General features: G+C 37.8%; 1 protein-coding gene across 2 annotated transcripts in view; it reads left to right on the top strand.

The window, feature by feature from the left end:
* Window positions 1-27,673, top strand: part of tbx15 (T-box transcription factor 15) — a 55,229-nt gene extending 27,556 nt beyond the window's left edge. For both annotated transcript variants that reach the window (XM_023288838.3, XM_023288839.3), the window contains exons 5-8: window positions 8,548-8,715; window positions 10,232-10,296; window positions 21,376-21,473; window positions 26,026-27,673. In XM_023288838.3, the coding sequence (XP_023144606.1) occupies window positions 8,548-8,715; window positions 10,232-10,296; window positions 21,376-21,473; window positions 26,026-26,861 (1,167 nt within the window). In that variant the 3' untranslated portion in view covers window positions 26,862-27,673. The remainder of the gene's footprint in view (window positions 1-8,547; window positions 8,716-10,231; window positions 10,297-21,375; window positions 21,474-26,025) is intronic.
* The last annotated feature ends 324 nt before the right edge of the window (window positions 27,674-27,997 follow it).

Here is a 27,997-nt window from a genome sequence, read left to right as displayed (position 1 = left end):
ACTGATGGAACTCAGTGACCTATTTTAGGCTGTTTTCACTGCTTTGGGTTTAAATATTCAAGCTGTGCTCCATTGGTTTCATTTCTGCATCTTTACTCCTGTCCATGAATTCACTCTTGGAGAGAAACATTTCTGATGCTTTTGCTTGAAAGTGAAGCTGACAGTTCTTCTTTCTGAAGACGTTCCACTTTATTTAAGTTTGTGGATTATCATGGAAACATATTAAAAGTCTGGACCCCCTTGTTTTTAATAAGTAATCTTAATTTCCGTCGTGGCACTGTGACGGTAATGAAACGTTTTTTATTAGGAGCACTTAATGATTGGATTTGATTTGTAGTTTGGTTCCAGCAGCTAAATCTGAAGTCTGACCACAATCTGCCTGATTTATGGCCTCGCCTCCATCCAGTCAGGACGGAGCTGTCCAGCTACAGCGAGCCTCTTATTGGCTCTTGGCTGCTCCCGATGTGTAATGTGGCTTTCATAGGTGAAATATTTAACTGTAACGTAACAAGTCAAACCGCAGTTTGTTTGATTTACTGCTGTCCGTCATGTACGATCCGTAGGCGGCTGAAGGGAGTCCCTCATTTGCACTTCATACCTCTGTGGAGTTAGAAATGAGTTTCATGGGAACAACACAGTATTAGGTGAAGGTTATTAGGTTTATGTTCAATCCTGCAAACAGAAAACTCAGTAGAAAATGGAAAATGACAATAACAGTTGGTTTTGTGCAGCAACTCTGGGACTTATTCCCATTTCCAGCCAAAAAAAAGTCTGATGAAAATGGTTGGAAATGGAAGTTATTTAGGTCAGGAGTTGGTGGCGACCAAAACAGAGCCAAAAAAAAGAACTTATTGGAGTTCTAATGCATTATTGTACTTTTTGGTCAAATTTAACAACTTCCTCTTGGCTCTCTAGTCGTCTGTTTGTGGAGAAAACATCAGGTTTTTGTATGCAGCCCTGGATCTGCAAATGTGAAATAAATAATCCACACAACAGTATCGCAGCTTGTCCTGTGCACGTTCATGCTCATGCACGGGACGGGACCAGAAGGAGTGCATGCAAAGAGAAAGAGGGGCAGCTAATATCCTAGCTAGCTAAATATCAACAATCTTCCTGTAGAATCCACCTTTAAATTCGGCAGAATGTCTCACTGGTGCATCTGTTTGCTGAAATATTAGCTTGTTTGCATGCCTTTCTGCCCCCTAGTGGCCAGAAATTGATGAGCGCAGCTTTATAAAGAGCAGCAAAACACATTTTAACTCACAGTTGCAGCGTTTTCGGTGCAAATTCCAACTGTGAAGGATTTAAACTGTGAATTAATATGTTCATAATGACAACACTTTGTCTTTTGCATTTAATAGTAATAAAATCTGTGTTCTTGCACATTCATTCTCTTGTACAGGACAGGACAGGACGAAGGACTGATAAAGGAAAGGAACTAGCTAACATGCTAACTACCTAAATGTAACTATCAAGATTCAGAATTACTTCCACCTTTAAATTTAGAAGAACATAGTAGTAGTGTGTAAATACTGTTAGCATCTGTGTCCTGTCATATTAGCTTGTTTTGTTGCTTTTCTGCACCCTAGAGGCCAGAAACACATTTTAGCTCCTCGTTGCAGCGTTTTTATTACAAAATTTCATCCTCACTGGATTTAAAATGTGAGATAACAGCATGTCCATAACAACAACATAGTGCCACTAAATATTTCATCTCAAATGTCATTTAGACTGCATTTAATAGTATTAATAGTCAAAAATAACGGCAACAGTGAGTGAAACCTTACAATTAAAAGCTCAACTTGCAGAGTAAAGTATTTTGTGCTGAATGTGTGAAGCTACTCAGAGCATCAGTTTCATTTTGTGGACTGAAATAAAAACAACTCTAGGAGAGTTTCAGCTCCATATACCAGAACTCTGAGTGCAAACAGGAGAAGATGAGCTGTTTGTTATTAAGACGACACATTTTGTCCTCTGAGCTCTTTTCTGTTGCTACTGAGATGCTACTCGATGATTACAAAACGCCGCCATGACAGTGGAGTTTCCACCTCATGGAGCTGCAGGTTCCTCGCAGCGCTGCAGAGCATCACATCACATCAGCTCAGCGGCGACAAACGCAATAACATCTGGGCGTGAGTGGGTGGAGGGGAGGCTGGTTTCCTCTCCCACTGCTCAGTTTTAGGACTTTGTTTCCATCTCAGAGGAGGAGGGAAAGGAAGTGAATCCTGGAGCTTCCTGTGTGGGAGAAGACAATGCTGCTGCTTCTGCTTCTTCTGCTGCTTCTTCTTCTGCTGCTTCTTCTTCTGCTGCTGCTTCTTCTGCTTCTTCTTCTGCTTCTTCTGCTGCTTCTGCTGCTGCTTCTGCTGCTGCTTCTTCTGCTGCTTCTTCTGCTGCTTCTGCTGCTGCTTCTTCTGCTGCTTCTTCTGCTTCTTCTGCTGCTTCTGCTGCTGCTTCTGCTGCTGCTGCTTCTGCTTCTTCTTCTGCTGCTTCTGCTGCTGCTGCTTCTGCTGCTGCTTCTTCTGCTGCTGCTTCTTCTGCTGCTTCTGCTGCTGCTTCTTCTGCTTCTTCTTCTTCTGCTTCTTCTTCTGCTGCTGCTTCTTCTGCTGCTTCTTCTGCTGCTGCTGCTTCTGCTGCTTCTGCTGCTTCTTCTGCTGCTGCTTCTTCTGCTGCTTCTGCTTCTGCTGCTTCTTCTGCTGCTTCTGCTTCTGCTGCTTCTTCTGCTGCTTCTGCTGCTGCTGCTTGTTCTGCTGCTTCTGCTTCTTCTTCTTCTTCTTCTGCTTCTTCTTCTTCTGACTCGTGGTGTTGTGAAACGATCGATTCATCAGAACCAGACAGCAAACACGTTCACGAATCGTCAGACAGAAGCAGAAAAAGAAAACGACATTTATTACGTGTCATGAGTCAAACGGCGTCTCCATTAGTTTGCAGGTTAAACTGTTGATCACACATAAAACCCTCTTTTTTTTTTAAGAAAAACAGGGCAAGAAATGCAGTTTTACTAGTTCAAAAATCATAAAAGCACTTCTCAGAACAGATGATTATATATTTAATCCCTGCTTGGTATGAAACAAATCTAAAATAAATAAAATAAGCACAGACAGAGATGGAAGGTGCTTGAACTTTGAGGTATTTTCTACTATAATTAACTTGAAAATTAAAATTTCCTTTGCAGATTATTTAAGTTTACATGCAAAACACATTATGGCTCATAAAATATGATTGTAGCATTTTATGTCCATATTTGCCTGATTTTTATTGCTGTTTTTTTCTGAATGATGTCTGAAAATATCAAGAATTTCCTCCAGGATTAATAAAGTTTTATCTTATCTTTGATAAACTGCTGCATTTAAACTCTTAGGATCATTTATTTATACTTTACACACAGATAAAATGAGAAGAGCTGCTCTTGGAGGTATTTTTATTTAGCTGAGAGATTAAAACTGTTAGTTAAAGTCCAATTAAATATCTTTACGCTCATTAAAACTAAGCAGAAACATGTGTGTTTTTTAACAGTTTTTTAACACAATTTCCCATTTTTTGCTGTTTTTTTAATGAAAAAAGTTCAACTTATTCAAGAATCTGCAACAAAGCAAAGACAGTCAGACAGATTTTAAGTAAAACTCTACACAACATTGTGTTTGGAGCAGTTTCAGCCTCTTCAGCTGTTGTTTGGTGTCATTTGTGTGAGTTCACAGAATTAAATCCTCTCCACACAAACAATGATTCAATGATTCGAGCTGCAAATCTGCACTTTAGACACTGTTTTTAATGCTGTTATTGTCTGGCAATAACCACAGGATACACAAAAAAGTTCTACTTATTTAAAAAAATCTGCACAAAGTGCACTTTAGACAGTGTTTTTTACACTGTTTTCATGTCAATATAATCACAAGATACGCAAAAAAAAACTTCCACTTATGAAAGAATCTGCAAAAAAGGAAGTCAGAGAGATTTGAAGGAAAACTGTACAAAACGTCATGTTTAGAACAGTTTCAGGATCTCTGACTTTTATTTTATTTTATTATAATTTATAATTTTATTTTGTGAGCACCAACTGTTTCTCTGTGATTCCAGCTGCAAATGTCCACATTAGACGCTGTTTTACTGTCTGTTTTCTACTGTCATCATCTGGCACAAATCACAAGATATGCAAAAAGTTCCACCAAATCTGCAACAACAGTAAGACAGTCAGAGAAAAGTCAAGGAAAAATATACAGCATCAACATCATGTTTGAAGCAGTTTGAGCCTCTTTGTTTGGTGTCATTTCTACACAGGATTTTATTCTATGAGGCACACAAACAGTTTCTCTGCAATTTGAGCTGCAAATCTGCACTTTAGAAACAATTTTTAACATAATTCCTCACTTTATGCTGTTTTTTTATGCAAAAAAGTTCTACTTACTGTAAAAATCTGTAGCAAAACAAAAAAAATCTGTCAGATTTCAAGTAAAACTCTAGAAAACATCATGTTTTGAGCAGTTTGAGCCTCTCCAGGTGGTGTTTGGTGTCATTTCTACAGAGGATTTCATTCTGTGAAGCAACACAAACTGTTTTTCTGCAAGTTGAGCTGCAAATCTGAACTTTAGATGCTGGTTTTTATGCCAAAAAGTTTCACTCATTAATGAATCTGCAACAAAAGGAAGAACAATCAGAGAGATTTCAAGGGAAACTCTACAAAAATGTCTTTAGATGTCGTAACTAAAAAACAAATTTTTAACATAATTTCACACTTTTTGCTGTTTTTCATGCAAATAAGTTCCACTTTTTAAAAAAATCTGCGACAAAGCAAAGCCAATCAGACAGATTTCAAGTTAAACCGTACAAAAATGTGTTTACAGGTCATAACTAAAATTTTTTTTTTAACAGATTGTGAATATCATTTTCCAGTTTTAAAAGGAAAATTTCCTCTTACAAGAATCTGCACCAAGGAAAACATCATAAAACATCATGTTTGAAGCAGTTTGAGCCTCTTTAACTGTTGTTTGGTGTCATTTCTACAGAGGATTTCATTCTATTAAGCAACACACAGTTTTTCTGCAATTTGAGCTGCAAATCTGAACTTTAGATGCTGGTTTTTATGCCAGAAAGTTCCACTTATTAAAGAATCTGCAACAAAGGACAAACAATCGGAGAGGTTTGAAGTAAAGCTGCACACAGCGTCATGTTCTGAGCCTCTCCAGAGTTGGTTTGCTGTCGTCTCAGCTGCAGCTTTGTAAAGTCTCGCCTCTGAATGTTCCCCTTCGGGCCTCGTGGCTTCAGATCCGCCTCACGCTGTCGCTCTGCTCTCTGGGAAAAGCCAGTAAAAGCTGCGAGGCGGCCGGAGACGAGCCAGAAAAGATCCCTTTTGTTGCTCCTCTTTTGTTCTGTCTGCTGCTAACGGTGCTTTGCATCGTAAGGCATCGATGCTTTGAAGAGTCGTGGTTCTGGTGACCTGCTCTAACAACAACAACATGTCCTTTCACAGGAGTCCAGCCTAATTCACTGCTTTGATTGCTCATTTTTCACGCCTATTAAAGTGTTTCTTAGCAGCGTTTGAAGGCAAATTCGGGCCAAATGTGCTTCAGAAAACAGCCTTTAATGGGATTTGAGACATGTGCTGCGTGCATGTGTCTCCGTGTCTCTGGTGTGGACGTCCAGATGATTTCTGGAAGGCGTTATTACCTCGCCTGGAAATGAAAACATCACTTATTCAGCTAATCGTATCTGAGCGTGAACAAGTGTCAGCTGATGTCCTCTGGCTGCTCCCTGAGCCGTTTGTTGTCGATTCCACCTCGATTCCACCTCAGCTCCGGCTGACGGAGCGACCGAGACGCCTGATGACCCGGAGCAGGACGCCGTCGAGCTGTTGTTCTGCCAGAAGAAGCTGCAAATCTGCACTTCAGACGCTGTTTTTACTCCGTTATCGTCACAAGATACACAGAAAAGTTCCACTTATGAAAGAATCTGCAACAAAGGACAAACAATCTGACAGATTCCAAGGAAAACTTTACAAAAATGTCTTTTTATATTGTATCTAAAAGATTTTTTAACAGTTTTTTAACATCATTTTCCACTTTTTAAAGAAAAAATTCCACTTAAAAGAGAATCTGCAACTCTAGAAAACATCATGTTTAAAGCAGTTTCAAGATCTTTGACTATTGTTTGGTGTCATTTATACAGAGTGGATTTTATTCTGTGAGGCAACACAAAGCTGTTTATCTGTAATTCGAGCTGCAAATGTGCTGTTTTTAACACCAGCAAAAATCACAAGATACGCAGAAAATTTCCACTCATGAAAGAATCTGCGACACAGAAAACATCGTCAGAGAAATGCACTAAAAATGTGTTTCTATGCGAAAACTAGAAGGATTGTACAAAAAAAATAGAAAATAAAGTGTAATTAGAGCAGAAATGCAGACACCTGCAAAGATAAACACTAAAAAAGAATGCTACACACATATCTGTACTACTAAACTAAACTAAAATAAATCATACTAAATGGAGAAATAATGCATTTCTCACAAGTAACCACAATAACGCAACATCAACTGTGAATTATGAATATTTTAAATGCAGTGCAATATCATTTTTTCTACATATACAAGAATCTGTGCAGTATAAATACTTTTCTATCAGTATTTCTACTCATCAAGTATCTGTGCAATATTGTTATTTCCACATGCAGATAAATTTGGACAATCTGAGCAAGTGCTTAGGTATAATTCTGGTTTGTTTGTTGTCATTCTTCTGCAAAAAAAAAGACTCCAAATGTGTCCAAAATGACTCAAATGTGGTCAAAAGTGACTTACACTCATCCAAAAATGCTTCAAATGTGCCTAAAATGACTCAAAATGTGTCCAAAATAGTGCAAAATATTGTTTTCTTCCATCTGGAGGTCTTTATTGGGCAATCTCAGCTACTATTTATGTATATTTTTGGTTTACTTTATTTTTCCACTGATATTTCTTAAATATTTGCACTGTCCCCTTTGCTGCTGTCATGAATTTACTCATTGTAGGATTAATATATCATATGAAAATGTCCAAAATGACTCAAAATTATTTCAAATGAACTAAGAATATGTCAGAAATCGCTCAAAATGTGTCCAAAATGACATAAATCTTGTCAGACATTACACAAATGACTCCAAAATTACTCAAAAATTATTCTAAAATTATTAAAAATTTGTCAAAAATGATCCAGTCTGGTCAAAAATGACACAAATTAGTCCAAAATGACCAAAACTTGTCCAAAAATGCTTAGAAATTGATCTAAAATGACTCAAAATGTCTCCAAAATAATGTTAAATATTGTTTTTTTTCCATCCAAAGGACTTCATTGGACAAACTCAATTAGTAATAATGCATATTTGTTTTTTTTTAATGTTTCTACTGGTATTTCTTGAATGTTTCCAGTTTGTTGCTGTAATGATGCAGGCATATGGTATCATTTCATAACAGCAAAAAGATTTAAGCAATTTTGAAAAAAAAAAGTATTTGCAATGGTTAAACCTTCAAAAACTGTGCTTCCTGCTCTCTTTCACAATAAAATTATGATGGAAAAGGATATTAAAAGAATAAAGCGAATCACAAATGATATTTAAACTTCATTTCTTCCAGGACTAGCCCACATTAATGTCTGTTTTATCTACTTCCTGCTGAGTTTTTTGTGCTGCTGATGCTCTTGTTTTGGTTTTTAAACTTTATTTTTATTGAATGCTAGTGCAGGTGTGTGAAAGAGTGTATTTATGCATGTGTAGTTGTTATTTAGGTGCAAATCTAGTTGTTGTGCTTCATACAATGATGATAAAGCTTTCTGATTCTGAATTAAAAGTAGCAGCTAATTAGCTTTTTTGTTTGTTTGTTTATTTTGCACAGATGCTTCCAGGACACATTTTGAGTCATTTTGTACCAATTTTGCAGCATTTTTGGACAAAATTTGAGTCATTTTAAACATTTCTGATATAGTACAATAAGACTTCATTGATCCCACAGTGGAGAAATTAGCATCATTCCAGCTGCAAAGGAGAAACATTGAAGAAATATCAGTGCAGGTAGAACTACTTCTACTGGAGGTGACTGCAGTTTGAAAAAGACAACTTTTTAATTTTTTTTCTCAGTTAAACCAGTTCAAAAAGCCTCCTGATTGACAGGTGGCGTGTGGGCGGGTCTTGCAGACAGGAAGTCCTCAGCAGCACGTCTTTAGAACAGAGCAGATTATGGCGAGCTGATGGTTTAGATACTGGGAGGTGTTTGCCCCCCGCGGCCTGCTGGGAAATGACCCCTCAGCTGGAGCAGAGCTGACTCTGGGGAGGTTTTCTCACCCTGTCGTTAATCAGGAGCAGACCGAGGCCCCGAGGCCAGTTTGTGGGGCCGACGCCGTCTGACGCCTCTACTGAGAAATAATCCTCCAGCCAACGTTTCCGCTTCGTGTCACGGAGCTCTGACGCTCAAATCAGTGCAGCTAATTGTTGCTGTGGAGGAACTGTTTGCAGGGAAAACGCTTTAGCTGCAAATAAAGAAAATGAAACACTGACTGCACGTTTTTTTTTTCTGTCTACGTCAACAGATCATCCTGCACTCGATGCACAAGTACCAGCCTCGAGTTCACGTCATCAGGAAGGACTTCAGCAGCGAACTGTCTCCGAACAAACCGGTGCCGAGTGGAGACGGAGTCAAAACCTTCAGCTTCCCCGAGACCGTCTTCACCACTGTCACCGCCTACCAGAACCAGCAGGTACCCAGGACAACCAGGAAAACTACGCAACTGTTTCAACTCGCAACTTTTCCTGCAAAAAAACAAGTTTAGAAAAAGATCCCGTCTCTTCTGACTCGATATGTAGACATGCATGCAGTAAAAGAACTAAAATAAATGGGACTAAATAGAGAAATACTGCATTTATCACAGGAAACCAAACTGGTGCAACAGCAGCTGTCAATTCTGAATATTTGGTGCAAACTCAATTTTTCTACATATACAATAATCTGTGCAGTACTAATACTTTATCAGTATTTCTACTCATAAAGAATCTGTACAATATTGTTATTTCCACATGCAGATAAATTTGGACAGTCTGAGCTCATGTTTAGGTATATTTTTGGCTCATTTGTTATTATTTTACTGCCCACAATGACTCCAAATGTGTCCAAAATGACATAAATCAGTCCAAAATGACTTGCGCTTGTCCAAAAATGCTTAAAAATTGATCTAAAATGACTCAAAATGTGACCAAAATAATGCAAAATGTGTCAAGAAACAATATGTGCAGCACTGTTACTGCCCACTTACCCAGAGGAATTTGGACTCAAAATTGACTCAAAATGCTTTCAAATGAACTAAAAATAGGTCCAAAATCACTCAAAATGTCTCCAAAGTGGCATAAATCTTGTCAGAAATTACACAAATGACTCCAAAATGACTCAAAATGATTTTAAAATGATTAAAATGACTCCAAAATAACTAAATGTGTCCACGATGACAAAACTCTTGTCAAAAAAATAACACAAATTAGTCCAAAATGACACAAATCTTGTCAAAAATGACCCAAAATGAGTCCAAAATTAGTCCAATTCTTTCCAAAATGACACAAAGATGACACAAATTAGTCCAGAAAATGCTTAGAAATGTGTCTGAAATTAGTCAAAATCTGTCCATAATAATGCAAAATATTGTTGTTTTTTTCATCCAGATCACTTTATTGGACAATCTCAGCTAGTATTTGTGTATATTTTTGGTTTATTTTTTATTTTTCCACTCAAAATTTTTTGTAAAAATAACTAAACATGAGTCCAAAATAATGCAAAATGTGTCAAGAAACAATATGTGCAGTATTGTTACTTCCTTCCAGAAGTATTTGGACTCAAAGTTGACTCAAAATTATTTCAAATTAACTAAAAATATGTCCAAAGTGACATAAATCATAAAACATTGGGAAGAGATCCCTTCTCTTCTGCCTCTAGCATTTATGGGAAAAGAATCAGAACCAGTTTTAATGCCAAGTAGGTTTTCACACACCAGGAATCTGACTTTTTTTTAGTGCACAGCAGTAAAAACTAACATTCAGATTAATGAACAAGTCAAATAAGTAGCAAGTGAAACAAACAGAAGCACTTATAAGTTGAAAAAAAGTGAGAAAAAAGCTCTCGGTGTGCAGGAATCTGCAAGTTGTGGATGTGTAAAGTTCAACACATTCAGGTACCACAAGTTAATTTTAAGGTGCAATAATGAAACAATATTTCCTTCTTTTCTGCAGATCACCAGGCTAAAGATCGACCGCAACCCGTTTGCTAAAGGATTCAGGGATTCAGGCAGAAACAGGTTTGTTGTCGCAGCATTGTTTTTGTTTTTTTTTAGCTTCATGCAGCTTTATTTGTCAGCTAAACGGCAAAAAGCGTATTTTTTGTAGTCTATTTATTGTTTTTACCTGGAGAATGGTGGTACATTGTGTCAGATTTGCTTCTATAGAGGCTACAAACATAAATCTAGAAAGTTCAGTGAATTATGGAGGTAAAAATAAGGGTGTGGAAGCCACTTAGAGATCTATCCAAGCTGATGGACTCTTAAAGATAGATTCTAATGCAGTACTTCCTGTCAGAGTTTGAATGTTATCAGCCCATTAAATAACGATTCCAGTTCATACGAGTCATTGGAGACCTCCTGTTCCACCTTCAGAGACGTTATCGCCTCGTTTAAAGGCGACGCAGCTCCAGTTTACAAAGAGGAACAAAAAGTTGGAGGGTTTAGTCGGCAGACTGGAGGTTTGAGTCTCCGATCTTTGATTTTAGTCTCGTTTTGGGTTTTATTTCTGGTTGTCTTCAGTCGGTGTTTGATAAAATAAAGAAATGTGGTATTAGATAGCCCTGTGATAGACTGTTACCTGTCCAGGTGTCCTCTGCCTTCACCCTCAGTCAGCTGGGATAGACTCCAGCCCCCCTCTGATCCTAATGAGGATAAAGCGATGATAATTAATGGATGGATGGATGTAATTTAAAAAAACAAGAAAATACTGACAAAATACAAAAAAATAGAACTCAAAATATGGACAAAGCATTGCTAAAAGTATTTTTTTTACATGTTTGTTGGTGGGTAGATGATAAAACAAACTGTAGCATCTGAGAAACTCTAAATCCCTGACCAGGACATTCTGAATTAAGGCAAAATAAGAATTTTAATTATTATTTTTTTGGTTACAAATCTATTTTGGATGAGTTGAGATAAAATTTGACTGATCCTGAAGAAACATGTTTTGCTAGATTTTACTCAGAAAACTAAATTCTATAATATATGCAGGAATATCTGCAGGTCCTAGTAGAAAAGCATTAAGATAAAAGCACGATGCATTACTTAAAATAACAATAAATTAGCTTAAATAAGACTAGAATTAAAAAGTAAGAATTAACGCTGGCAGTGCTAAAGCAGTAAAGTAATATCACACAATAATGAAATATTGCACATTAGAGTTTTGCACATGGAAAAAATGAAAATATTGCACATTAAATTAAACATACTGCTCATAAAACTGAAACTTCACACCTTATTCCAACGCCTGCAAGACTTAAATCACCATTTTCAAAGTTATTTTCTGGTTTTCAGTGATCAGAATGGTTTGCTAGAAGTTGGAAAAAGTCCCTGCCGGCTCATATTTGTGGGAATAATGTGCTCGGATAATGAATTCTGTGAGAAATCCAGCATCCATGCGTCCTCCTGCAATTTTGAGCCTCCACTTAATGTAACCTGCATATTTTTGGCCGGTGGGAAGAAACCGGAGCAGCCAGAGAAAAGCGAGAAGCTTCCTGCTCCGAGGCGACGGTGCTGCTAGCTGCTAACCGCTAACCGCTACACCGGCCCACTGCTCTTTACTGCGTGACCTTTAATATGGAAATAATCCTCCGCAGGTCACACACATGCTGCATGCTGCACATAAAAAACACGCTTTTGTCTCCGTCTGTTGCCAAGAGGAACGCTTCAGATCTGCAGCACAGACGGATTAACCTCTTCAGCGTCATCTCAAAGTAAAAATGTGCAAAAATGTGCAAGAATGCTGGAAATAGAAATGAAGTTTAGCGCCAAAGTCCTGCACAGATGGACACATGACGCTGAGATTACTGCAGCAGAAGTACAGTTATTCCATCCAGAGGAATCTGGACTCAAAGTTGACTCAAAATGATTTCAAATTAACCAGAAATATGTCCAAATTCACTCAAAATGTGTCCAAAATGACATAAAAACTTGTCAGAAACTACACAAATGACTCCAAATGACTCAAAATGTGTCTACAAAGACATACATCTTGTTAAGAATTACACAAATTAGTCGAAAATGACCCAAAATTAGTCCAAGATGACTCCAAAAGTTCAAAAATGACACAACTTAGTCCAAAATGACTGAAGCTTATCCAAAAACGCTTAGAAATGGATCTTAAATTATTCAAAATGTTTCCAAAATAATGCAAAATATATATATTTTTTCCCATCCAGAGGACTTTATTGAACAATCTCAACTAGTATTTATGTGTATTATTGGTTCACTTTTTATTTTTCTACTGATATTTCTTAAATATTTGCACTATCCCCTTTGCTGCTGTAACGAATTTAGTCATTGTAGGATTAATGTATCATATGAAAATGTCCAAAATGACTCACAATTATTGAAAAAATGAGTCCAAAATGTATCCAAAATAGTGCAAAATTTGTCAAGAAACAATATGTGCAGTATTATTATTACCATCCAGAGGAATTTGGACTCAAAATTATTTCAAATGAACTAAAAACGTCTGAAATCACTCAAAATGTGATCTTCAGAAGTGCAGCACAGATGGATTAACGTTTTTAGCATCGTCTCAAAGCAAAAATGTGCAAGAATGCTGGAGATAGAACTGAAGTCCTGCACAGATGGTCACCTCACACTCAGATTACTGCAGCAAAGGTGCAGTTTTCCCTTTTTTTTGGTGAATAAACCTGCAGAAAGTTTCTAGTTCTTCATGTTTTTCCATTATTAACCATCTTAAACCAGCATTAGAACCCCTCCTGGACCAGTTTTTAAACTTTGCAAACTTAAAATCCTCCATTTTTAACCTAAATTACCATCTGAATCTGGGTTCATCGACAGTGAGAGTTCCATATCCCCCTTTTATACCTCAAAAGTTCTATTTTTGAGACAGTTAGTTGCATAAAACCATAAAAATTTCAACACGTACTCAGGACCTGCTTCAGCCTGAAATGTAGTCGTAAAAACCAGAACAATGGCTGCATGTAGCTCAGTTTAGCCCACTTTCAGCTAGACGTCTAGACATCTTCTGACCTGCCAGTCACCATCTCAGTGCTCACAGGGTTATTAACGCTGTCTGAACTGGTTTAAAAAAAAAAAAAATCCATTGTGGAACCGTGTAGCGTCAAACTAAAACAGGATTCTTCGTGACACCAAAACCACACAACATACATTAAGGGGCAGATATTGTTGTCGTCTTTGCTGTGGTCCTTTTGTCAGCTCTGTTGTCACCGACGGGCCTCCTATTGGTGGCAGAATCATAAATCACGCCAGAAAATGTCGGCTGTAATTACACATAAGGTATAATTTATGTAAGTGCGTTTTATTTTGACATGCCGGCGTAGTTCCTGTATGACATCACTTACCCAAACTGAAGGAAAATTCCTCACACTTAAACTACGAGTGTGTAAAAACCGTAAAAGATATCCAAACATGGATTTAGATCAATAATATTCAAAGCCTTCTCAGCCACTTAAGCTTTAAATGACGTTTCTACTGTAAAATTATCCAGAAATACAAGGTTCCAAAGATGGACGGGATTGGGCTAAATTCCTATTCATTTCAATGGAGATTTTTAACATAGTTTCTTTTTTTTCTACAAATTTCGTAAAAACCGTATGATGTCACACCATTCCCTATCAGCCACATGTTTTGATATATAATTTATGTGTTTTCTTCAAGCTTTGCGACAAGTAATGCTGTAATTACACCCAAGGCATATTTTATTTTGAAAAGCCAGCATAGTTCCTATATGACATCACCCACTCTGACTGAAGGAAAATTCAGGATTTCCAAAAGATTCATTAAACTTAAACTGCAACTGCGTACAAACCATAAAAGATACCACACAGATTTAAAGGATTTAAAGGAATAATATTCAAAGTCTTGTGACCTGTTTAAACTTTGAATGAAGTTTCTACTGTTAAATATTTCAAAGCTACAAGGTTCCAAAGAAAGCTAACTTTCCATTCATTTCAATAACACGAACTGCAACTGCATAAAATCCACTAAAGATATAAGAGTTTCAGCAGTTGTCCATCTGATTTCCATTCATTTGAATGGGGAGTTTTAATGCCGTTTTTTTATTAAAATTTTTTTTTTTTAAACGGATTTTGTAAAAAAAAAAAACCTACAATGAATTGCTACCAAAGTCACAGCATACTATTTCCGATCGAGCCGCACATATTGATGTATAATTTCTCAGGGTTTTCTCCTAGAGAAAATCATGTCGTAAGAGCCTTTAATTAGAATAAGCCTGAACAATATTAATAATAATTCATATTAAGTATGTTTTTTCTCCAACTGTGGAAATTTTAGAATTCTTTCTCTTTGTTTTAAATTTTGAAAAAATATTTTTAGGACTTGTTAAAAACATTTTATTAATCATTTTCAGACATTTAATTATTTTTTGAGAATTTATTATAATTTACTTGCAATTTTATTTGTATTTGTGGAGATTTTTCTGACATTTCATTCACATTTGTGCCTTTTTGAGGCATGTTTTTGGACTTTTTTCCCTCCAGAAGTCGCCACTTCAGCAGCAAAAAGGAATCTATAATAAGAGTAAACTCAAAGAATAGTAATATGTGCATTTTATTCTCTCCTACTGTAAAAAGTTTGAGAATTTTTTCTTTTTTTCAACATTTTGAAAATATTTTAATGAAATTTTCAGACATTTAATTCATTTTCAGTAACTTAATACAATTAACTTGCAATTTTATTTGTCTTTGTGGAGATTTTTCTGACATTTTTGAGGCATGTTTTTGGACTTTTTTCCCTCCAGATATTTTCGCTTGGGCAGCAGTTTAGAATCTATAATAGAATAAGCCCAAAGACTAGTAATATTCTTTCTCCTACCGTGGAAGTTTTTGAATTTCTCTTTTTTTCAACATTTTGAAAAGATTTTTATGAATTTTTCAGACATGTAATTCACTTTCAATAACTTAGTATGTTTAACTTACAGTATTATTTGAATTTGTGTAGATTTTTCAGACATTTCATTCATATTTGGGGCATTTTTTAAAAACTTTTTTGACTTTTTTTCCCTCCTGCTCTGATCCAGAAAGCACCACTTGGGGATCTATAATAAAATAAGCCTGAGGAATAGTAATTATTGTGCTTCGACTAGTCATCACAAGCTAATAATCCTGTTAAACATGTCTGATTTTGCACTAAGTTGAGGCTCTAACTTTGACGTCTTGTTTTCCTCGTCACTTTCTTCCCCTCCGTCTGCCTTTTCCTCTCTTCTCTCTCGATTCGCCTCGTTTTTTTCTCTGAATTATCATATAAAACATTAGCGGAGTGGAGGAGGAAGCAGAAGGGGGGAGCTTGAACCGCCAGACGCCTCCAACATGAAAGCAGCCTCCATCATCTGGTCCGCATTATTGGCACACAGATATTTGAGACATCTTTTTTCATTTTTCAAACAATAGGCCGTTTGATTTACGAACTGGCGTTAGAGTTTCATTGCAGAAAAGCTACAGATGAAAAGATAACGGGAAGGGAATGAGATGTTCGGCCGCCGAGGCACAGAAAAATGACTTTATCCTCACGTACGGCTCGACGCTCCTCCTGGGATTCGTTTTTGTTCACGTTGGGACGGAAAACTGCTTCTGTAGCCTTAAAAACCCTTTTCTGACTCCTTCTGAGCTCCTCCATGTTCGTCATGAATATTGTTAGCGAGCTGCAGCTTCGACCTTCGACCTCCACGCCGCTGTTTTTGGCATAATTATGGTGATTTAGGGGTTTAATCGGTCACATGTTGTAGGTTTCTCTGGATTTAGCCGTTTGCTGAATGTACTAAGTAACTGTAGACGCTGGATTTCTTAATTTACAACCTCTTGTGTGCCTCTGATCTTGTTTTTAATCAACAAAAACCTCCATATGTCCATTTAAATCAGATTCTAGCGCATATGTACAAGCACTGTTGCTGAAAACGTTCTACTTCTTGACTTATTTGGATGATAATTGTGTTTTATTTACATTTTTTAAAAGGTAATACAATCCGATGACGTATGATGTAGGAGGATTACAAGGAAAATATAAAACTATAGTTTAAAAAAATAAAATATAGAAGAAATAAAAGACTTAAATGGAGGTTAATGGTGGAATTAGCATGAATTGTGCAGCTAGTTGGGTTATTAAAGGCTAATTTGGTTTGTGACTGGGTCCTGTGCACAAAAAGTGAGTTTTATTTTAGTTGTTTGGTTTGAAAAATGTCAGAAAAATGGTGAACAATGTCGATTAAACTTTACTGTAGTAGATAAGAAAGAAAATACCTGAAAATATTTAATATCAAGAAGGTGGAATCGATTAATTTTGACTGTTTTTTAACTTATAAAAAGAAAATTATCAATTAGTTATTTTCGTTTATAAAATTATTTAAATAGTTGCAACTCTACTACACAGATAATTAGTCATTAGTCATTTTTGCACAGTTTTTTTATGCATATAATGTATTTGACTGCTTTATCAGGTTTGAACATTGGATCTCCTGACTTGGATTACAGAAACATCAAGAAGAAATGGAAAACACAGAAAGTTGAGCACAGAGAACCAGATTGAAATCACAATAGACTAGAAAAGCCTTGTTGCCATGACAACAAAATCCATCTTTTATTACTACGCCAAGGGACGCAGCAGAGTTACGTGATGATTGGCGTACGTGAATCCATCTTGTCGCAACATTTCTCAAAAAGAGACCAACGGATTTGGATGAAATTTTCAGGGAAGGTCAGAAATGACACAAGGACCAAGTGATTAGATTTTGGCAGTGATGCAGCTTATAGTCTGGATCCACTGATTTGTTAAAGATTTCTATATCATTGTGAGATAGCAGCATTGCGTCACTGTAACCATGACAACAAGTGAACACTACGTCAGCTGCCTGCTGATGATCACATGATTGTGATCCTACTACAAATCCACCTCTGAGGACTTATCAGGACTTATCCATCAGAAATGTTATAAGGAACAACTGATTAAATTGTGGGGGTGTTTCTGAGTCCCATCAATTCCCACCATCTGCTACATATTTCGGTCACATGATTCGGTATCCGTACATAACGTACACATGCATAACACACGCCTGTGTTCAGCATAAGGTCGTTTTGTTTGTGGGTACATCTATATTAAATGGACACATTCTATGGTGTTGTGAGTTCTGATCATCAACAACTAATTTTTAAAAAATGCTGCATTTCTGACAATGTCGTGTGGGGGAATGAACAGCCTTGGAGGAGGACTGTGCTCTCTGAGTGCTTTTCTTGTTCCAGTTGTGATTATTATGATGCAGCAGGGGTAAAAAAATCTTCTTTTAAAGGAGCAAAATTGCCAGAAAACCTACTTTAATCAGTTACATATGATGTAATATGTAAGTGCTGTTCACTGTTTTCTTGTCATCTCTTGTGTGAAACTATATTTAAATATAAAAAATTAAGTTTCAGCTGCTTGACAGCCAGTAATAACTTTGCGTTGATGAATCATCAGTTGGTGGTTTGGTTTTTAAAATGTCAGAAAATTGTGGAAAATAAGGCTCAAAGATTGCTTCAATACATAAAAAATAGAAAATCAATCAAATTGGACATTTTTTTCTGTATAAAAGCCCTCAATTATCAAAATTGTAGTAGCTGACGACTAACAGATTTATCTCCTGCACAGTTAAATCAGATGGAATCGCCATTTTCTGCACAATTAAATGATATATTTGGAGACTATATTAGGTTAGAACAATGTGGATCTCTGGACTTGGGTCAAAAAACATCAAAATTAAGCTACAATAATCAAAAAGAAACAGAGAAGACGCATATTATACAGCAGAAATAGACTAGAAAGGCCTTGTTGCCATGACAACAAATCCATCTTCTATTCCAGATGTGATTATTATGATGCCGCAGGAGCCAAAAATGATCTTTTAAAAGAGCAAAACTATCTGAAAATCTACATTAGTCAACTAAATATGATGTAATAGTCACTGTTTTCTTGTCATCTCTTCTGTGAAACTGTATTTTAATATAAAAAGTCAAGTTTTAGCTGCCGGACTAAAAAAATACTTTCTTGAATTGGCCTCAGTGCAGCCAGAAATGTAAAAGCTGGGACAAACGTAAAAGCAGGTGTGACATATTCTGTTATTCCTGCCACGTGTCCTTTAAGGCTTTCTGTTAGTGTCGGATATGAGCGATATAAACAGTCTGCTGCAGAACTGGAGGCTCTTCTCTGTGGGTTTTCTGACTGAGGCCTGTTTTCTGTGGAACGTCACCAACTAAATCCACATTCGGGGGGAAATTCCAAATTAATAGAAAAGGGCAAACCTGCTCTGCTAATTCTCAAATTAAGTACCGGCTCCTTTTTTTTTTACCTTCTTAATATAGAAGTGTAGGAGTTTATGTGGTCTGCTGAGCGGCTCTGTATGTCCCGGCGGAGGGATACAGCTCATTTGTTGGAGCGGCTCTATGAATGAGCGCAGTGATGGCCGATTAGCGCGCCAAGCTAACGAGCCGCCGCGGCCCTAAAACAACAGCAGCAGCGAGCGGGAAGTAAATCAGGCGGGAAGCAGATTCGAGATGAAACGTCGCCTCAGATTTATGTGCTCAGTAAAAAGCTGCTCCTTTTTAATGGCCCCAGTTTCCTCCAAGCAGGAATCCAGTTTCTCAGTCTGAAGCTAAAACGCTAAAACTCAGCGACACACAGGATCACTTCCTGTTCTTCAGCTCCGTTTGTCTTCAGGATATTTTCCCATTTATTCACTGTCTCACAAGTGCAGCGGTCCCATATTTTAGGACTAGACGGCTTTTATTCAGAGAACAGTTCTTCAAAAATTGATGCAAGAACCCAACTAGAATGTTGCTTGTTTCAAAAATGTTCTGAGAAAGTTCTAGTAATGTTTCAGAGGGAAGTTTTCCTTTAGTTCCCAGAATGTTCCTTAACAAAGATAAAGTTCTCTTAGGAAAAATTCTTGCTTTGTTAGCATGTAACATTGTGGGAACATTTTAGACAAAAGTCTCATTGCAACATTCAGAAAACATTTCAGGAACATTTTCAAAGCATCTTTAGTGAACTTTTCCTGCCTTTAAGAAGAACATTCAGGAAACTAAAAGAAAATTTCACATTGAAACATTACTGGAATTTTTTCAGAATAAATTTTTCCTGTGATTAGGTGTAATAATACAGATTTTGACTGCAATGTTCTGAGGATGTTTTGGGGATGTTGCTGTTGAGAACATACTTCTATAAAACGTTCCCTAAACGTTACCAGATATCTGATAACAAAAGATTTTCAATGCAACATTCAGAACAAACATTTTAGAGAACTTTCTCGCATCTTTAAGAGGAACATCCTGTAAATTAAAGGAAAACTTCTTCCTGACACATTACTAGAACTTTTTCAGAACGTTTTTAGAACAAAGGATGTTCCTATACAATGTTCTTGTAACTTACTTACTTACTATTCTGAGGATATTTTGGAGATGTTGCTCTTAAGAACATTATTTTTAGATATTTTTTCCACTTAATCGCCATCTCAAGTGCTCTGGTCACAAATTTTAGGACCAAACTGCTTTTATTCACAGAACAGTTCTTCAAAAATGGCGTAAGAACTCAACTAGAATGTTGTTTTTTTCTAAAAATGTTCTGAGAAAATTCTAGTACTGTTTCAGTGGGAAGTTAGTTTAGTTTCCAGGATGAAGTTCTCTAATCACGGTCTAAAAATGTTCCTGCATTGAGAACGTTCTTTGATAAAACGTCACCACAGTGCTCCAAGAACGTTTTCAGTGCGAGAGCATTTTTAGAAAACTTTATCCTGCCTTTAAGAAGAACATCTCTGGAAACCAAAGTTCTCCAAAGATGCTTTAACAATGTACCTAAAATGGACATCTAAAGACACACTGAGAAAGTTCTAGTAATAATTCAGAGGGAAGTTTTCCTTTATCCACTGAAGAATTTAAATTAAAATGTTTTGGGGGTGTTCCTTTTGAGAACCGTCTTCTATAAAACGTTCCCTTAATGTTACCTGATAGCAAAGGAAGAATGTTTTCAATCCTGCATTTGTAGAGCATCTTTGGAGAACTTTGTCTTTCTCCAAAGACACTCAAACAGTTATTTTCCGAATGTTAAGGGATCGTTTTACAGATGAATGCTCTCAACAGTAACATCCTCAGAACATTGTAGGCAAAAAAAACATTGTATAAAAACATATTTTGGTCTAACAACGTTCTGTGAAAGTTCAAGTACTGTTTCAGCTTGAAGTTTTCCTTTAGTTTTCAGGATGTTCTTTCTTTAAGGTAGAATAAAGCTCTTGAAAGATGTTCTGAAGAAGAACATTAGGGAACATTTTATAAAGGAACATTCTCAACAGCAACATCCCCAAAACATCCGCAGAACTTTGCTGCCACAATGTCTTTTAATTTGTCCGTTAAAACACCCTTTGTTCTAAAAACGGTCTAAGAAAGGTCTAGTAAAGTTTCCACAGAAAGTTTTGTTTTGGTTCCAAGGATGTTTGTTTTAAAGGCAGGATGCAGTTCTCCAAAGACGCTCTAAAAATGTTCTGAAACTTTTTTTTTTTTTTTTAAAGAATGTTGCATGAAGACGTTTTTTTGTATCCTGTAACCCTGTGGAAACGTTTTACATCCCCGAAACATCTTCAGAACATTACAGGAAAAAAAGTTCCGCTTTTGTTAATATGTCGCATTACAAGAACGTTTTCATAGATCTGTAAGCGGAACATTACTGGAAACCAGACAGAAGCCAATGAAGCACATTTTAAAGTTTTATCAGGAAGAATCAGAAAAACACTGAATATCTGAGGATCCAAACTCGATCGATCGACCTCTAATTTAAGTGTCAGACTGCAGTATGGATGGTGGAAAGTTACTAAATTAATAAAATCTAGATTGTGCAAGATAAAAATGAGATTATAATCAAAACAAATGAGACCAGAGGACTCTATTTTTTCCCCATTATGGATCTTTGATCACGATCTGTGGATAGAAAAAGTTCAAACTGAGTCTGATCGTTTAAGGATTACAAAGGAAACAATAAAACTAAACATCATCTGGTCGACACGCATGCAGAGGCCGTTATTGTCCTGTTTTCTGTTTTCAGTGTTTTCTAATCCGTCTGTTTGTGGTTCTGCAGGACTGGTCTGGAGGCCATCATGGAGACTTATGCTTTCTGGAGGCCTCCGGTCAGAACCCTCACATTCGAAGACTTCACCAACATGCAGAAACAGCAGGGTGAGTCCATGATCGGCATCTCCGTTCGGAAAAATCAGCACTTTCATCACTTTTACTGTGGGATCTTTATGTGTGGAAGTAAATATGTAGAATTAGAGTCAGATCGCTCACCTGCAGAGGAGAAACTATGAGATTTATCTTTTTTAAATCAGAGAAAACATGAAAATACAGATAGCATACAAAAAACCTGGAATATGGAATGTTTTGTAGATGGTAAAACTAACTCGTTTGGGAAAATCTTGAGTTGTAACTTATAATTTTGGACAAACTACTGACCAGGACATTCTTAATTTAGCTTTTTAATAATTTTTTAATTAAAGAATGAGATGAAACTTTTTGATAAAAAAATCATTTGCCATATATTACTCAAAAAACTAAGTTACATAACATGAGAACAAATGCAGGTTTTAATAGAAAAGTAATAAGATATAGATACGATCATGAATATAAAAATAAGTAGCTAAAATTAGATTAGATTAGAAAAGTAAGAAGTCAAAGTGGCAATGATGCTGATGTAGTAAAGTAATATTGCACATTAGATTAAAACATTTGGCAACTAAAAATAATATATTACACTTGATTTTGAAGAAGAAAAGCTCTGTTTGCAGGTCGACAGTTCCAGAGATTTTACGTGAAATTCTTGTAATGGCTGCAAGAGGGAATTAAGATAAAAAAAATAAAACTAGATTAAGTTAGTTAAATTAGGTCAAGTTAAAATCAAGATAAGATAAAGGTAAAAATTAACATTAAGATTAAAAAAAAACAAGTTAATGTTAAGATAAGATTAATTTCAGATTGAGGTAAAGATATGATTAAGATGAAGTTACGATAAGATGAGATAAAATAGGATTAAGACAAGATAAAAGTGTTTCTCTTCTGTGTTTACTGCATTTTCAGTCAGTGTTTGGTTAAGTTTGGGTACCAAAACTGTTTGTTTAGGTCACGGGAAGGTCATGATTTGAATTTAAAAGGAGAAGATAACATTAAGATGAGATGAAGATGAGATTTATTGATCCCTCACTGAGGAAAGAACAATAAGGCTAAAAATAAAGCCATAATAAAGGCTCTGTTGACCTTTTGACGTGGATAATCACAGGACAGTGGTTTCATTGTGTTAGCGGACAGGTTTATATGATGGAATTGTTGACATAAGAAGTGATTTTTTTCAGGTTATTTGCAGGATAAAGTGCTAAATGATCTCAGATCTGTTGTGATTGTGATCTCGCTGCTGTCCTGTCCTGACCTGAACTCTGTTTCTGCATATTTTCCTCCGTATCACCGCTGCTCGTCCTTGGTTTGAGCTTGGCCATGTGCTGCAGCTCTGGCAGCTCCTCCTGCGTCTGCTCAACTTTTCACATCGGGAAATAAAAAAATCGTTAAACGAACCCCGTGGCTCTTGGACGGCTCGGCGACACGAGCGTTGGCCGGCCGGCCGGCCGGCCGGCAGGGCCACCTCCCTCCCTCCCTCCCTCCCTCCCTCCCTCTGTCCCGGCTCCAGCGACTCGGACTCGGACTCGGCTGAACCTGGAGGTCAGCATGACGTGACGCCCCGACATGTGTTTGTTATCTGCGGGCGGTGATTGGGATTTAATTAAAGTCCTTGCCAGTGAACCCTGCGTCACCCTGTGAGGACACGGCGGCTACATGTGCAGCTCTTCTGCCCTTCCACTCCACCAGACGCCCTCCTTCCCCTTCAAGCAATCAGCTCGTCTCCCTCGACACCGAAGCACCTTGAGGAAAACATGACATCACCTCGCTATCGCTCCCCTTTTTCCCTTCGTGCACATCCACCTTCCTCCGTTCTCTCCTCTTTCCCTGAGCGGTATTATCGAAGGCATATGGTGCAGAATGGGAACCGCGGCCAGCCGGTCCTGGATTATTTAGTTCTGCCTCCGACGAAAATCTCCAACAGCAACATGAACGCCGGCCAACTTCTCATTAATGGAGAAGTGTGTGATTGATATCCCACAGCTATCATTTCGCTCCCAGAGGCCCCCCGACTCGTGGACGTTATTGTGCCAGCAGAGTTTATAGATATATATTTATATTTTATATGCAGGGCGGCTCTGTTGACCAGACACAGTCCAAACTGGATCCATATTTATCTGCACACACCAGACGTATATTTTACAAGGCGCTCTGGGATGTCGTGTGCAGCAGAGCGAAGCCTGGAGAGGATTTTCAGAAAGTTCAAGTGGCTCAACGAGGCGAAGAAAAATTAGTGGCAGGTGGATTCATGTTGTAGTTGACTACCTGCTTTATTAGTCTGCTGCTGGACTATCAGTGGAAACTAGTCTTTACCCTCCTGTTGTCTCCATTTACGGACACCAAAAATATTGTTTCCTTGTCTGAAAAAAATCCAAAAATTCAGCAAAAAAAATTCCCCAAATTTCTGAAAATTTGCAAAACCTTTAGGAAGAAAATTCCAATAATTCCTTTAAAGTTTCCCTTAAAAGTTTTATTTTTTAAAAAATCCACCAAATTTGGCAAGAAAATTCTTGTAAATATTTTCAAAAAATGAGTAAAATCTTCCAAAAAAATCCTAAAAGTATCTAAAGTGATTCCATATATATCAGTAAAATTTCTAATATTTTCTTTAACATTCACAAAAAAATCAACCAAAATCCAGCAAAATTCTTATTTTTTTTTTTTGCATATTTCCCCCACATTAATGTAAATATCAGACAAAGATAACCAAAGTAAACACAAAATGCAGTTTTTAAATGATGATTTAATGTTTTAGGAGGGAAAAAAAGGTGTCCAAACCTAGCTGGCCCTGTGTGAAAAAGTAATTGCCCCCCTTGTTAAATCATCAGTTAACTGTGGCGAATCACATTTTAATAAGAATTCGAGAAGGGGGCAAATACTTTTTCACGGTGCTCCACAGTTAACTCATTTACAAGCAATGCATTTATGAAACCTTACATTTTTGGGTGTTTTTTTTTTTTTTTGCTGTTATTGCATTTTTACTCTATGGGCTCAATTTTTCCTCCAATATAAAGACCTGAGTCACTATAAAAATAGAACAACTATTGCAAGAAGTAAGAAGAACTCAGAAATGTCAGTTATAATGCCATAAATGACAAGAAAACTAAACTGAGTTACAAAAATTGAATAAATTTATATGTAGAGCATTTTCCAACAGCCCAAAGATGTGACTAGTACCAGGAAAAAATATGATAATACAGAATATAGATTTTTACCATTTACATTATGAATTTATTTCCACATGTATGTATATGAACTAAAACACTACCTGCAGTTCAAGCTAAAAAAATCCCCATATTTTTTGTCATGTGACTGTTAGATGCAGCTGAATTATTAAATGGTTTAACAGTTGCACTGAGGAGTGCAGTTTTTTTTTTTTTTTTGCAGAATCTTGTTATTAGCAAAATTTTTGAACGAACCCTGTAGGGTAAAGTGATTTTGATGAAATATGATGACTTTAAGCTTAGATTTAGTTACTTTTCTGAATGGAACTGCAGATAAATAATTCAAGGACCATCGGGAAGTTGAAAATCTAACAAAGACACATTTACATAGTTGTTTCTGAGATTTTTTTTATTAAAATAAACCAAGCCATTGGAAGTTGCTGGTGGGTTTTGGGGTTCAGGGGGTTAAAGATGAACAATGATCCACATAATGAGACTCAGTTCTGGACTCAAAACATGTTTGGTAATACCTAAAGAGAAGATTAAGATAAAATTAAGTTTAGGTTAAGTTAAATTAAATTAAAATTAAGAAAAGATTAATTTAGTATTACGGTAAAGATACGATTAAGATACAATAAAGTTACGATAAAATGAGATACGATAAAGAAAGGATTAATTTGCCGGTGGGTTTTGGGGTTCAGAGGGTAAAAGATGAACAGTGAGCCATGTTACATAAGAATTTTGGACTGAAAACTTGTTAGTGTCACATACAAGACTGAATGATTCTGACCAAAACATACACTACTGTTCAAAAGTTTGGGGTCACTCAGACAATTTCATGTTTTCCATGAAAACTCCCACTTTTATTCATGTACTAACATAACTGCACAAGGGTTTTCTAATCATCAGTTAGACTTTCAACACCATTAGCTAACACAATGTAGCATTAGAACACAGGAGTGATGGTTGCTGGAAATGTTCCTCTGTACCTCTATGGAGATATTCCATTAAAAATCAGCTGTTTCCAGCTACAATAGTCATTTACCACATTAACTATGTCTACACTGGATTTATCATTCATTTCATGTTATCTTCATGGAAAAACTGCTTTTCTTTCAAAAATAAGGACATTTCTAAGTGACCCCAAACTTTTGAACAGTAGCGTATGCACAGATGACATTTTTATAGTTTGATTTGAGAGGTTTTAGGTCAGAGGTCTACGTTTCTCTTCATCTGTATGTAATCTGTTGCGCTTTTGCATTGATTTTGGCTCAAACTCGACCAGATTTCATCCTGGAACCGGTTTTAAAAAGTTGAGTATTAAACTGTCCTTTCCTAAGATGAAATCTGATTCTTAAAGACTGTTTTTCCCTTATCTTCTTTGTGTTTCTGTCTTCCAGGCGGCAGCACAGGAACTTCTCCCACCACCTCCAGTACAGGAACTCCTTCTCCGTCTGGTGCCGCCCACCTCCTGTCTCCGTCCTGCTCCCCTCCGACCTTCCACTTGGCCCCGAACACCTTCAACGTGGGCTGCAGGGAGAGTCAGCTGTGTAACCTGGGCCTGTCCGAGTACCCGGCCTGCGCTCGCAGCAACATGGCCGCCCTGCAGGGCTACGGCGGATTGGCCGACGGCTCCTACGGCCGCCTCCAGGCCGCGGGGGGCGCCGTGGCCTCCGCCCAGCCGTCCGAATCCTTCCTTCCGCAGAGGACTTCCTCCCTGATCGCTGCCGGCATGCAGGGCGGCTCCCACGCCTCGCTGGCCGGCGGGGGAAGCGGCGGCGGCAGCGGGGGGAAGATGGAGGCGTACGGCGGCCAGCTGGGCTCCTTCCCGGCCTCCCAGCTGCAGTACGTGATGCAGGCGGGCGGCGGCTCCGGCTCCGCCTCGTCTTCCTCCTCCGGATCCTCGCCGTCCTCTGCCCACATGTTCAGCGGCGGCCACCACCACGTGCAGCAGGGCTCCTACAACGCCTTCTCCCTGCACAACCCCTACAACCTGTACGGATACAACTTCCCCGCCTCCCCCCGCCTGGCCGCCAGCCCCGAGAAGCCCCAGGGCGGCCTGCTCTGCTCCTCCACCCCCGCCGGGGCCTTCGCCGAGCGCCAGTACCTGTCCAACGGCAGCATGGACACGATGCACATGATCGGCAACACCAGCGGCAGCCAGCAGGGCGGCGGCGGCGCCTGTGACGGGCGTCAGTACGGCTCCTCCTCCCAGATGTCCATGCACATGGTGTAGGAGCTGAAGACCCGCTAGCAAGGCTCCACGTCCACGCAGCGTCTTCACACTTCCAGGAAAAGGACATCATCTCATGTTTGTCTTTTTACAGCATCACAGCAGGAGTCCAAGCTACTATTCATCTTTGTATCAGTGAAGCTGGACAGCAGCCGACAGCGCCGCTTCGGGAGGAATTGTGAATATTACGGTGCAATAGCAGCAAAAGCCTCGTCGAAGTGACTGATGTTTTTCAGGAACTCAAAGGACCTCCCGCCATCCTGCAACCAAAGAATCTTGACTGTGATGCAGAAGTTTTTTTTTTAACTTCTTGTGCCACATAGAAAATCTCGGTGGTTCTAGCTGGAATGAAAACTGGACAAAAAAAAAAGACTCGCTGCTCCTCAGACGTCTGGTTTCTCCGGATGCAGTGTTTTGGTTTCACTGAGGAACTTGGTCCGACCTCACGCCTCCATCAACCGGTTTCTCCTCACAGACTGGAACGGCTTCACTATTTTTGAGTGGATTAATGTTTTTAAGCAGACATATATATAAATATATAAATATAAATAAAAGATGGCGAATGCAATCAATAACGTAAGCTTAAGAAGTTGTTGTGTGAAAAGTTATAATTAGCGAAACAGAGTAAAATATGTTGTGGTGTGTATTTAAGTGCTGAGCAGTATAGCAGTTTTACAGGCCAATCTGTTATAAAAACGTGTGAAAAAAGGGAAATAGCAAAGGAATTCTTTTTTTTTCTTTCGGAGGCATTTTGAAAAAATGTAAATACAGGTGCCAAGCACATAAAAAACTCAATAAACATTTTAATTCATGTACGTGGATTGGATTTATTCCTCCCTTTACTGGGAGCGTGTTATTGTGTGCTTAAATAGTCTTTTTCTCTCTTTGCTGGCAGCACATTTCAAAATAAAACTGCCATTTAAAGACAATTATTCTGGCTAAATAAGACCATAATGTGTTTGCTCACTCTAGAGAATGAAAAAAGATGTTTTTATTGGTTAAAGTCTCAGATTTTTTTTGTCATGTGGCTTTCGGTCGCAGCTAAATTTCAGTTTTTGCAGAATCTAATCATTGTAAACGCTCTATTTTTGGACATTTTTTAATGAGATCTGCAGGATGAAGTGAGTTTTATTAAATAT

The sequence above is a fragment of the Amphiprion ocellaris genome, chromosome 11, assembly GCF_022539595.1.
Source record: "Amphiprion ocellaris isolate individual 3 ecotype Okinawa chromosome 11, ASM2253959v1, whole genome shotgun sequence".
Lineage (NCBI taxonomy): Eukaryota > Metazoa > Chordata > Actinopteri > Pomacentridae > Amphiprion > Amphiprion ocellaris.
Note: the sequence above shows the minus strand (reverse complement) of the source record. Positions and strands in the feature narration are given on the sequence as shown.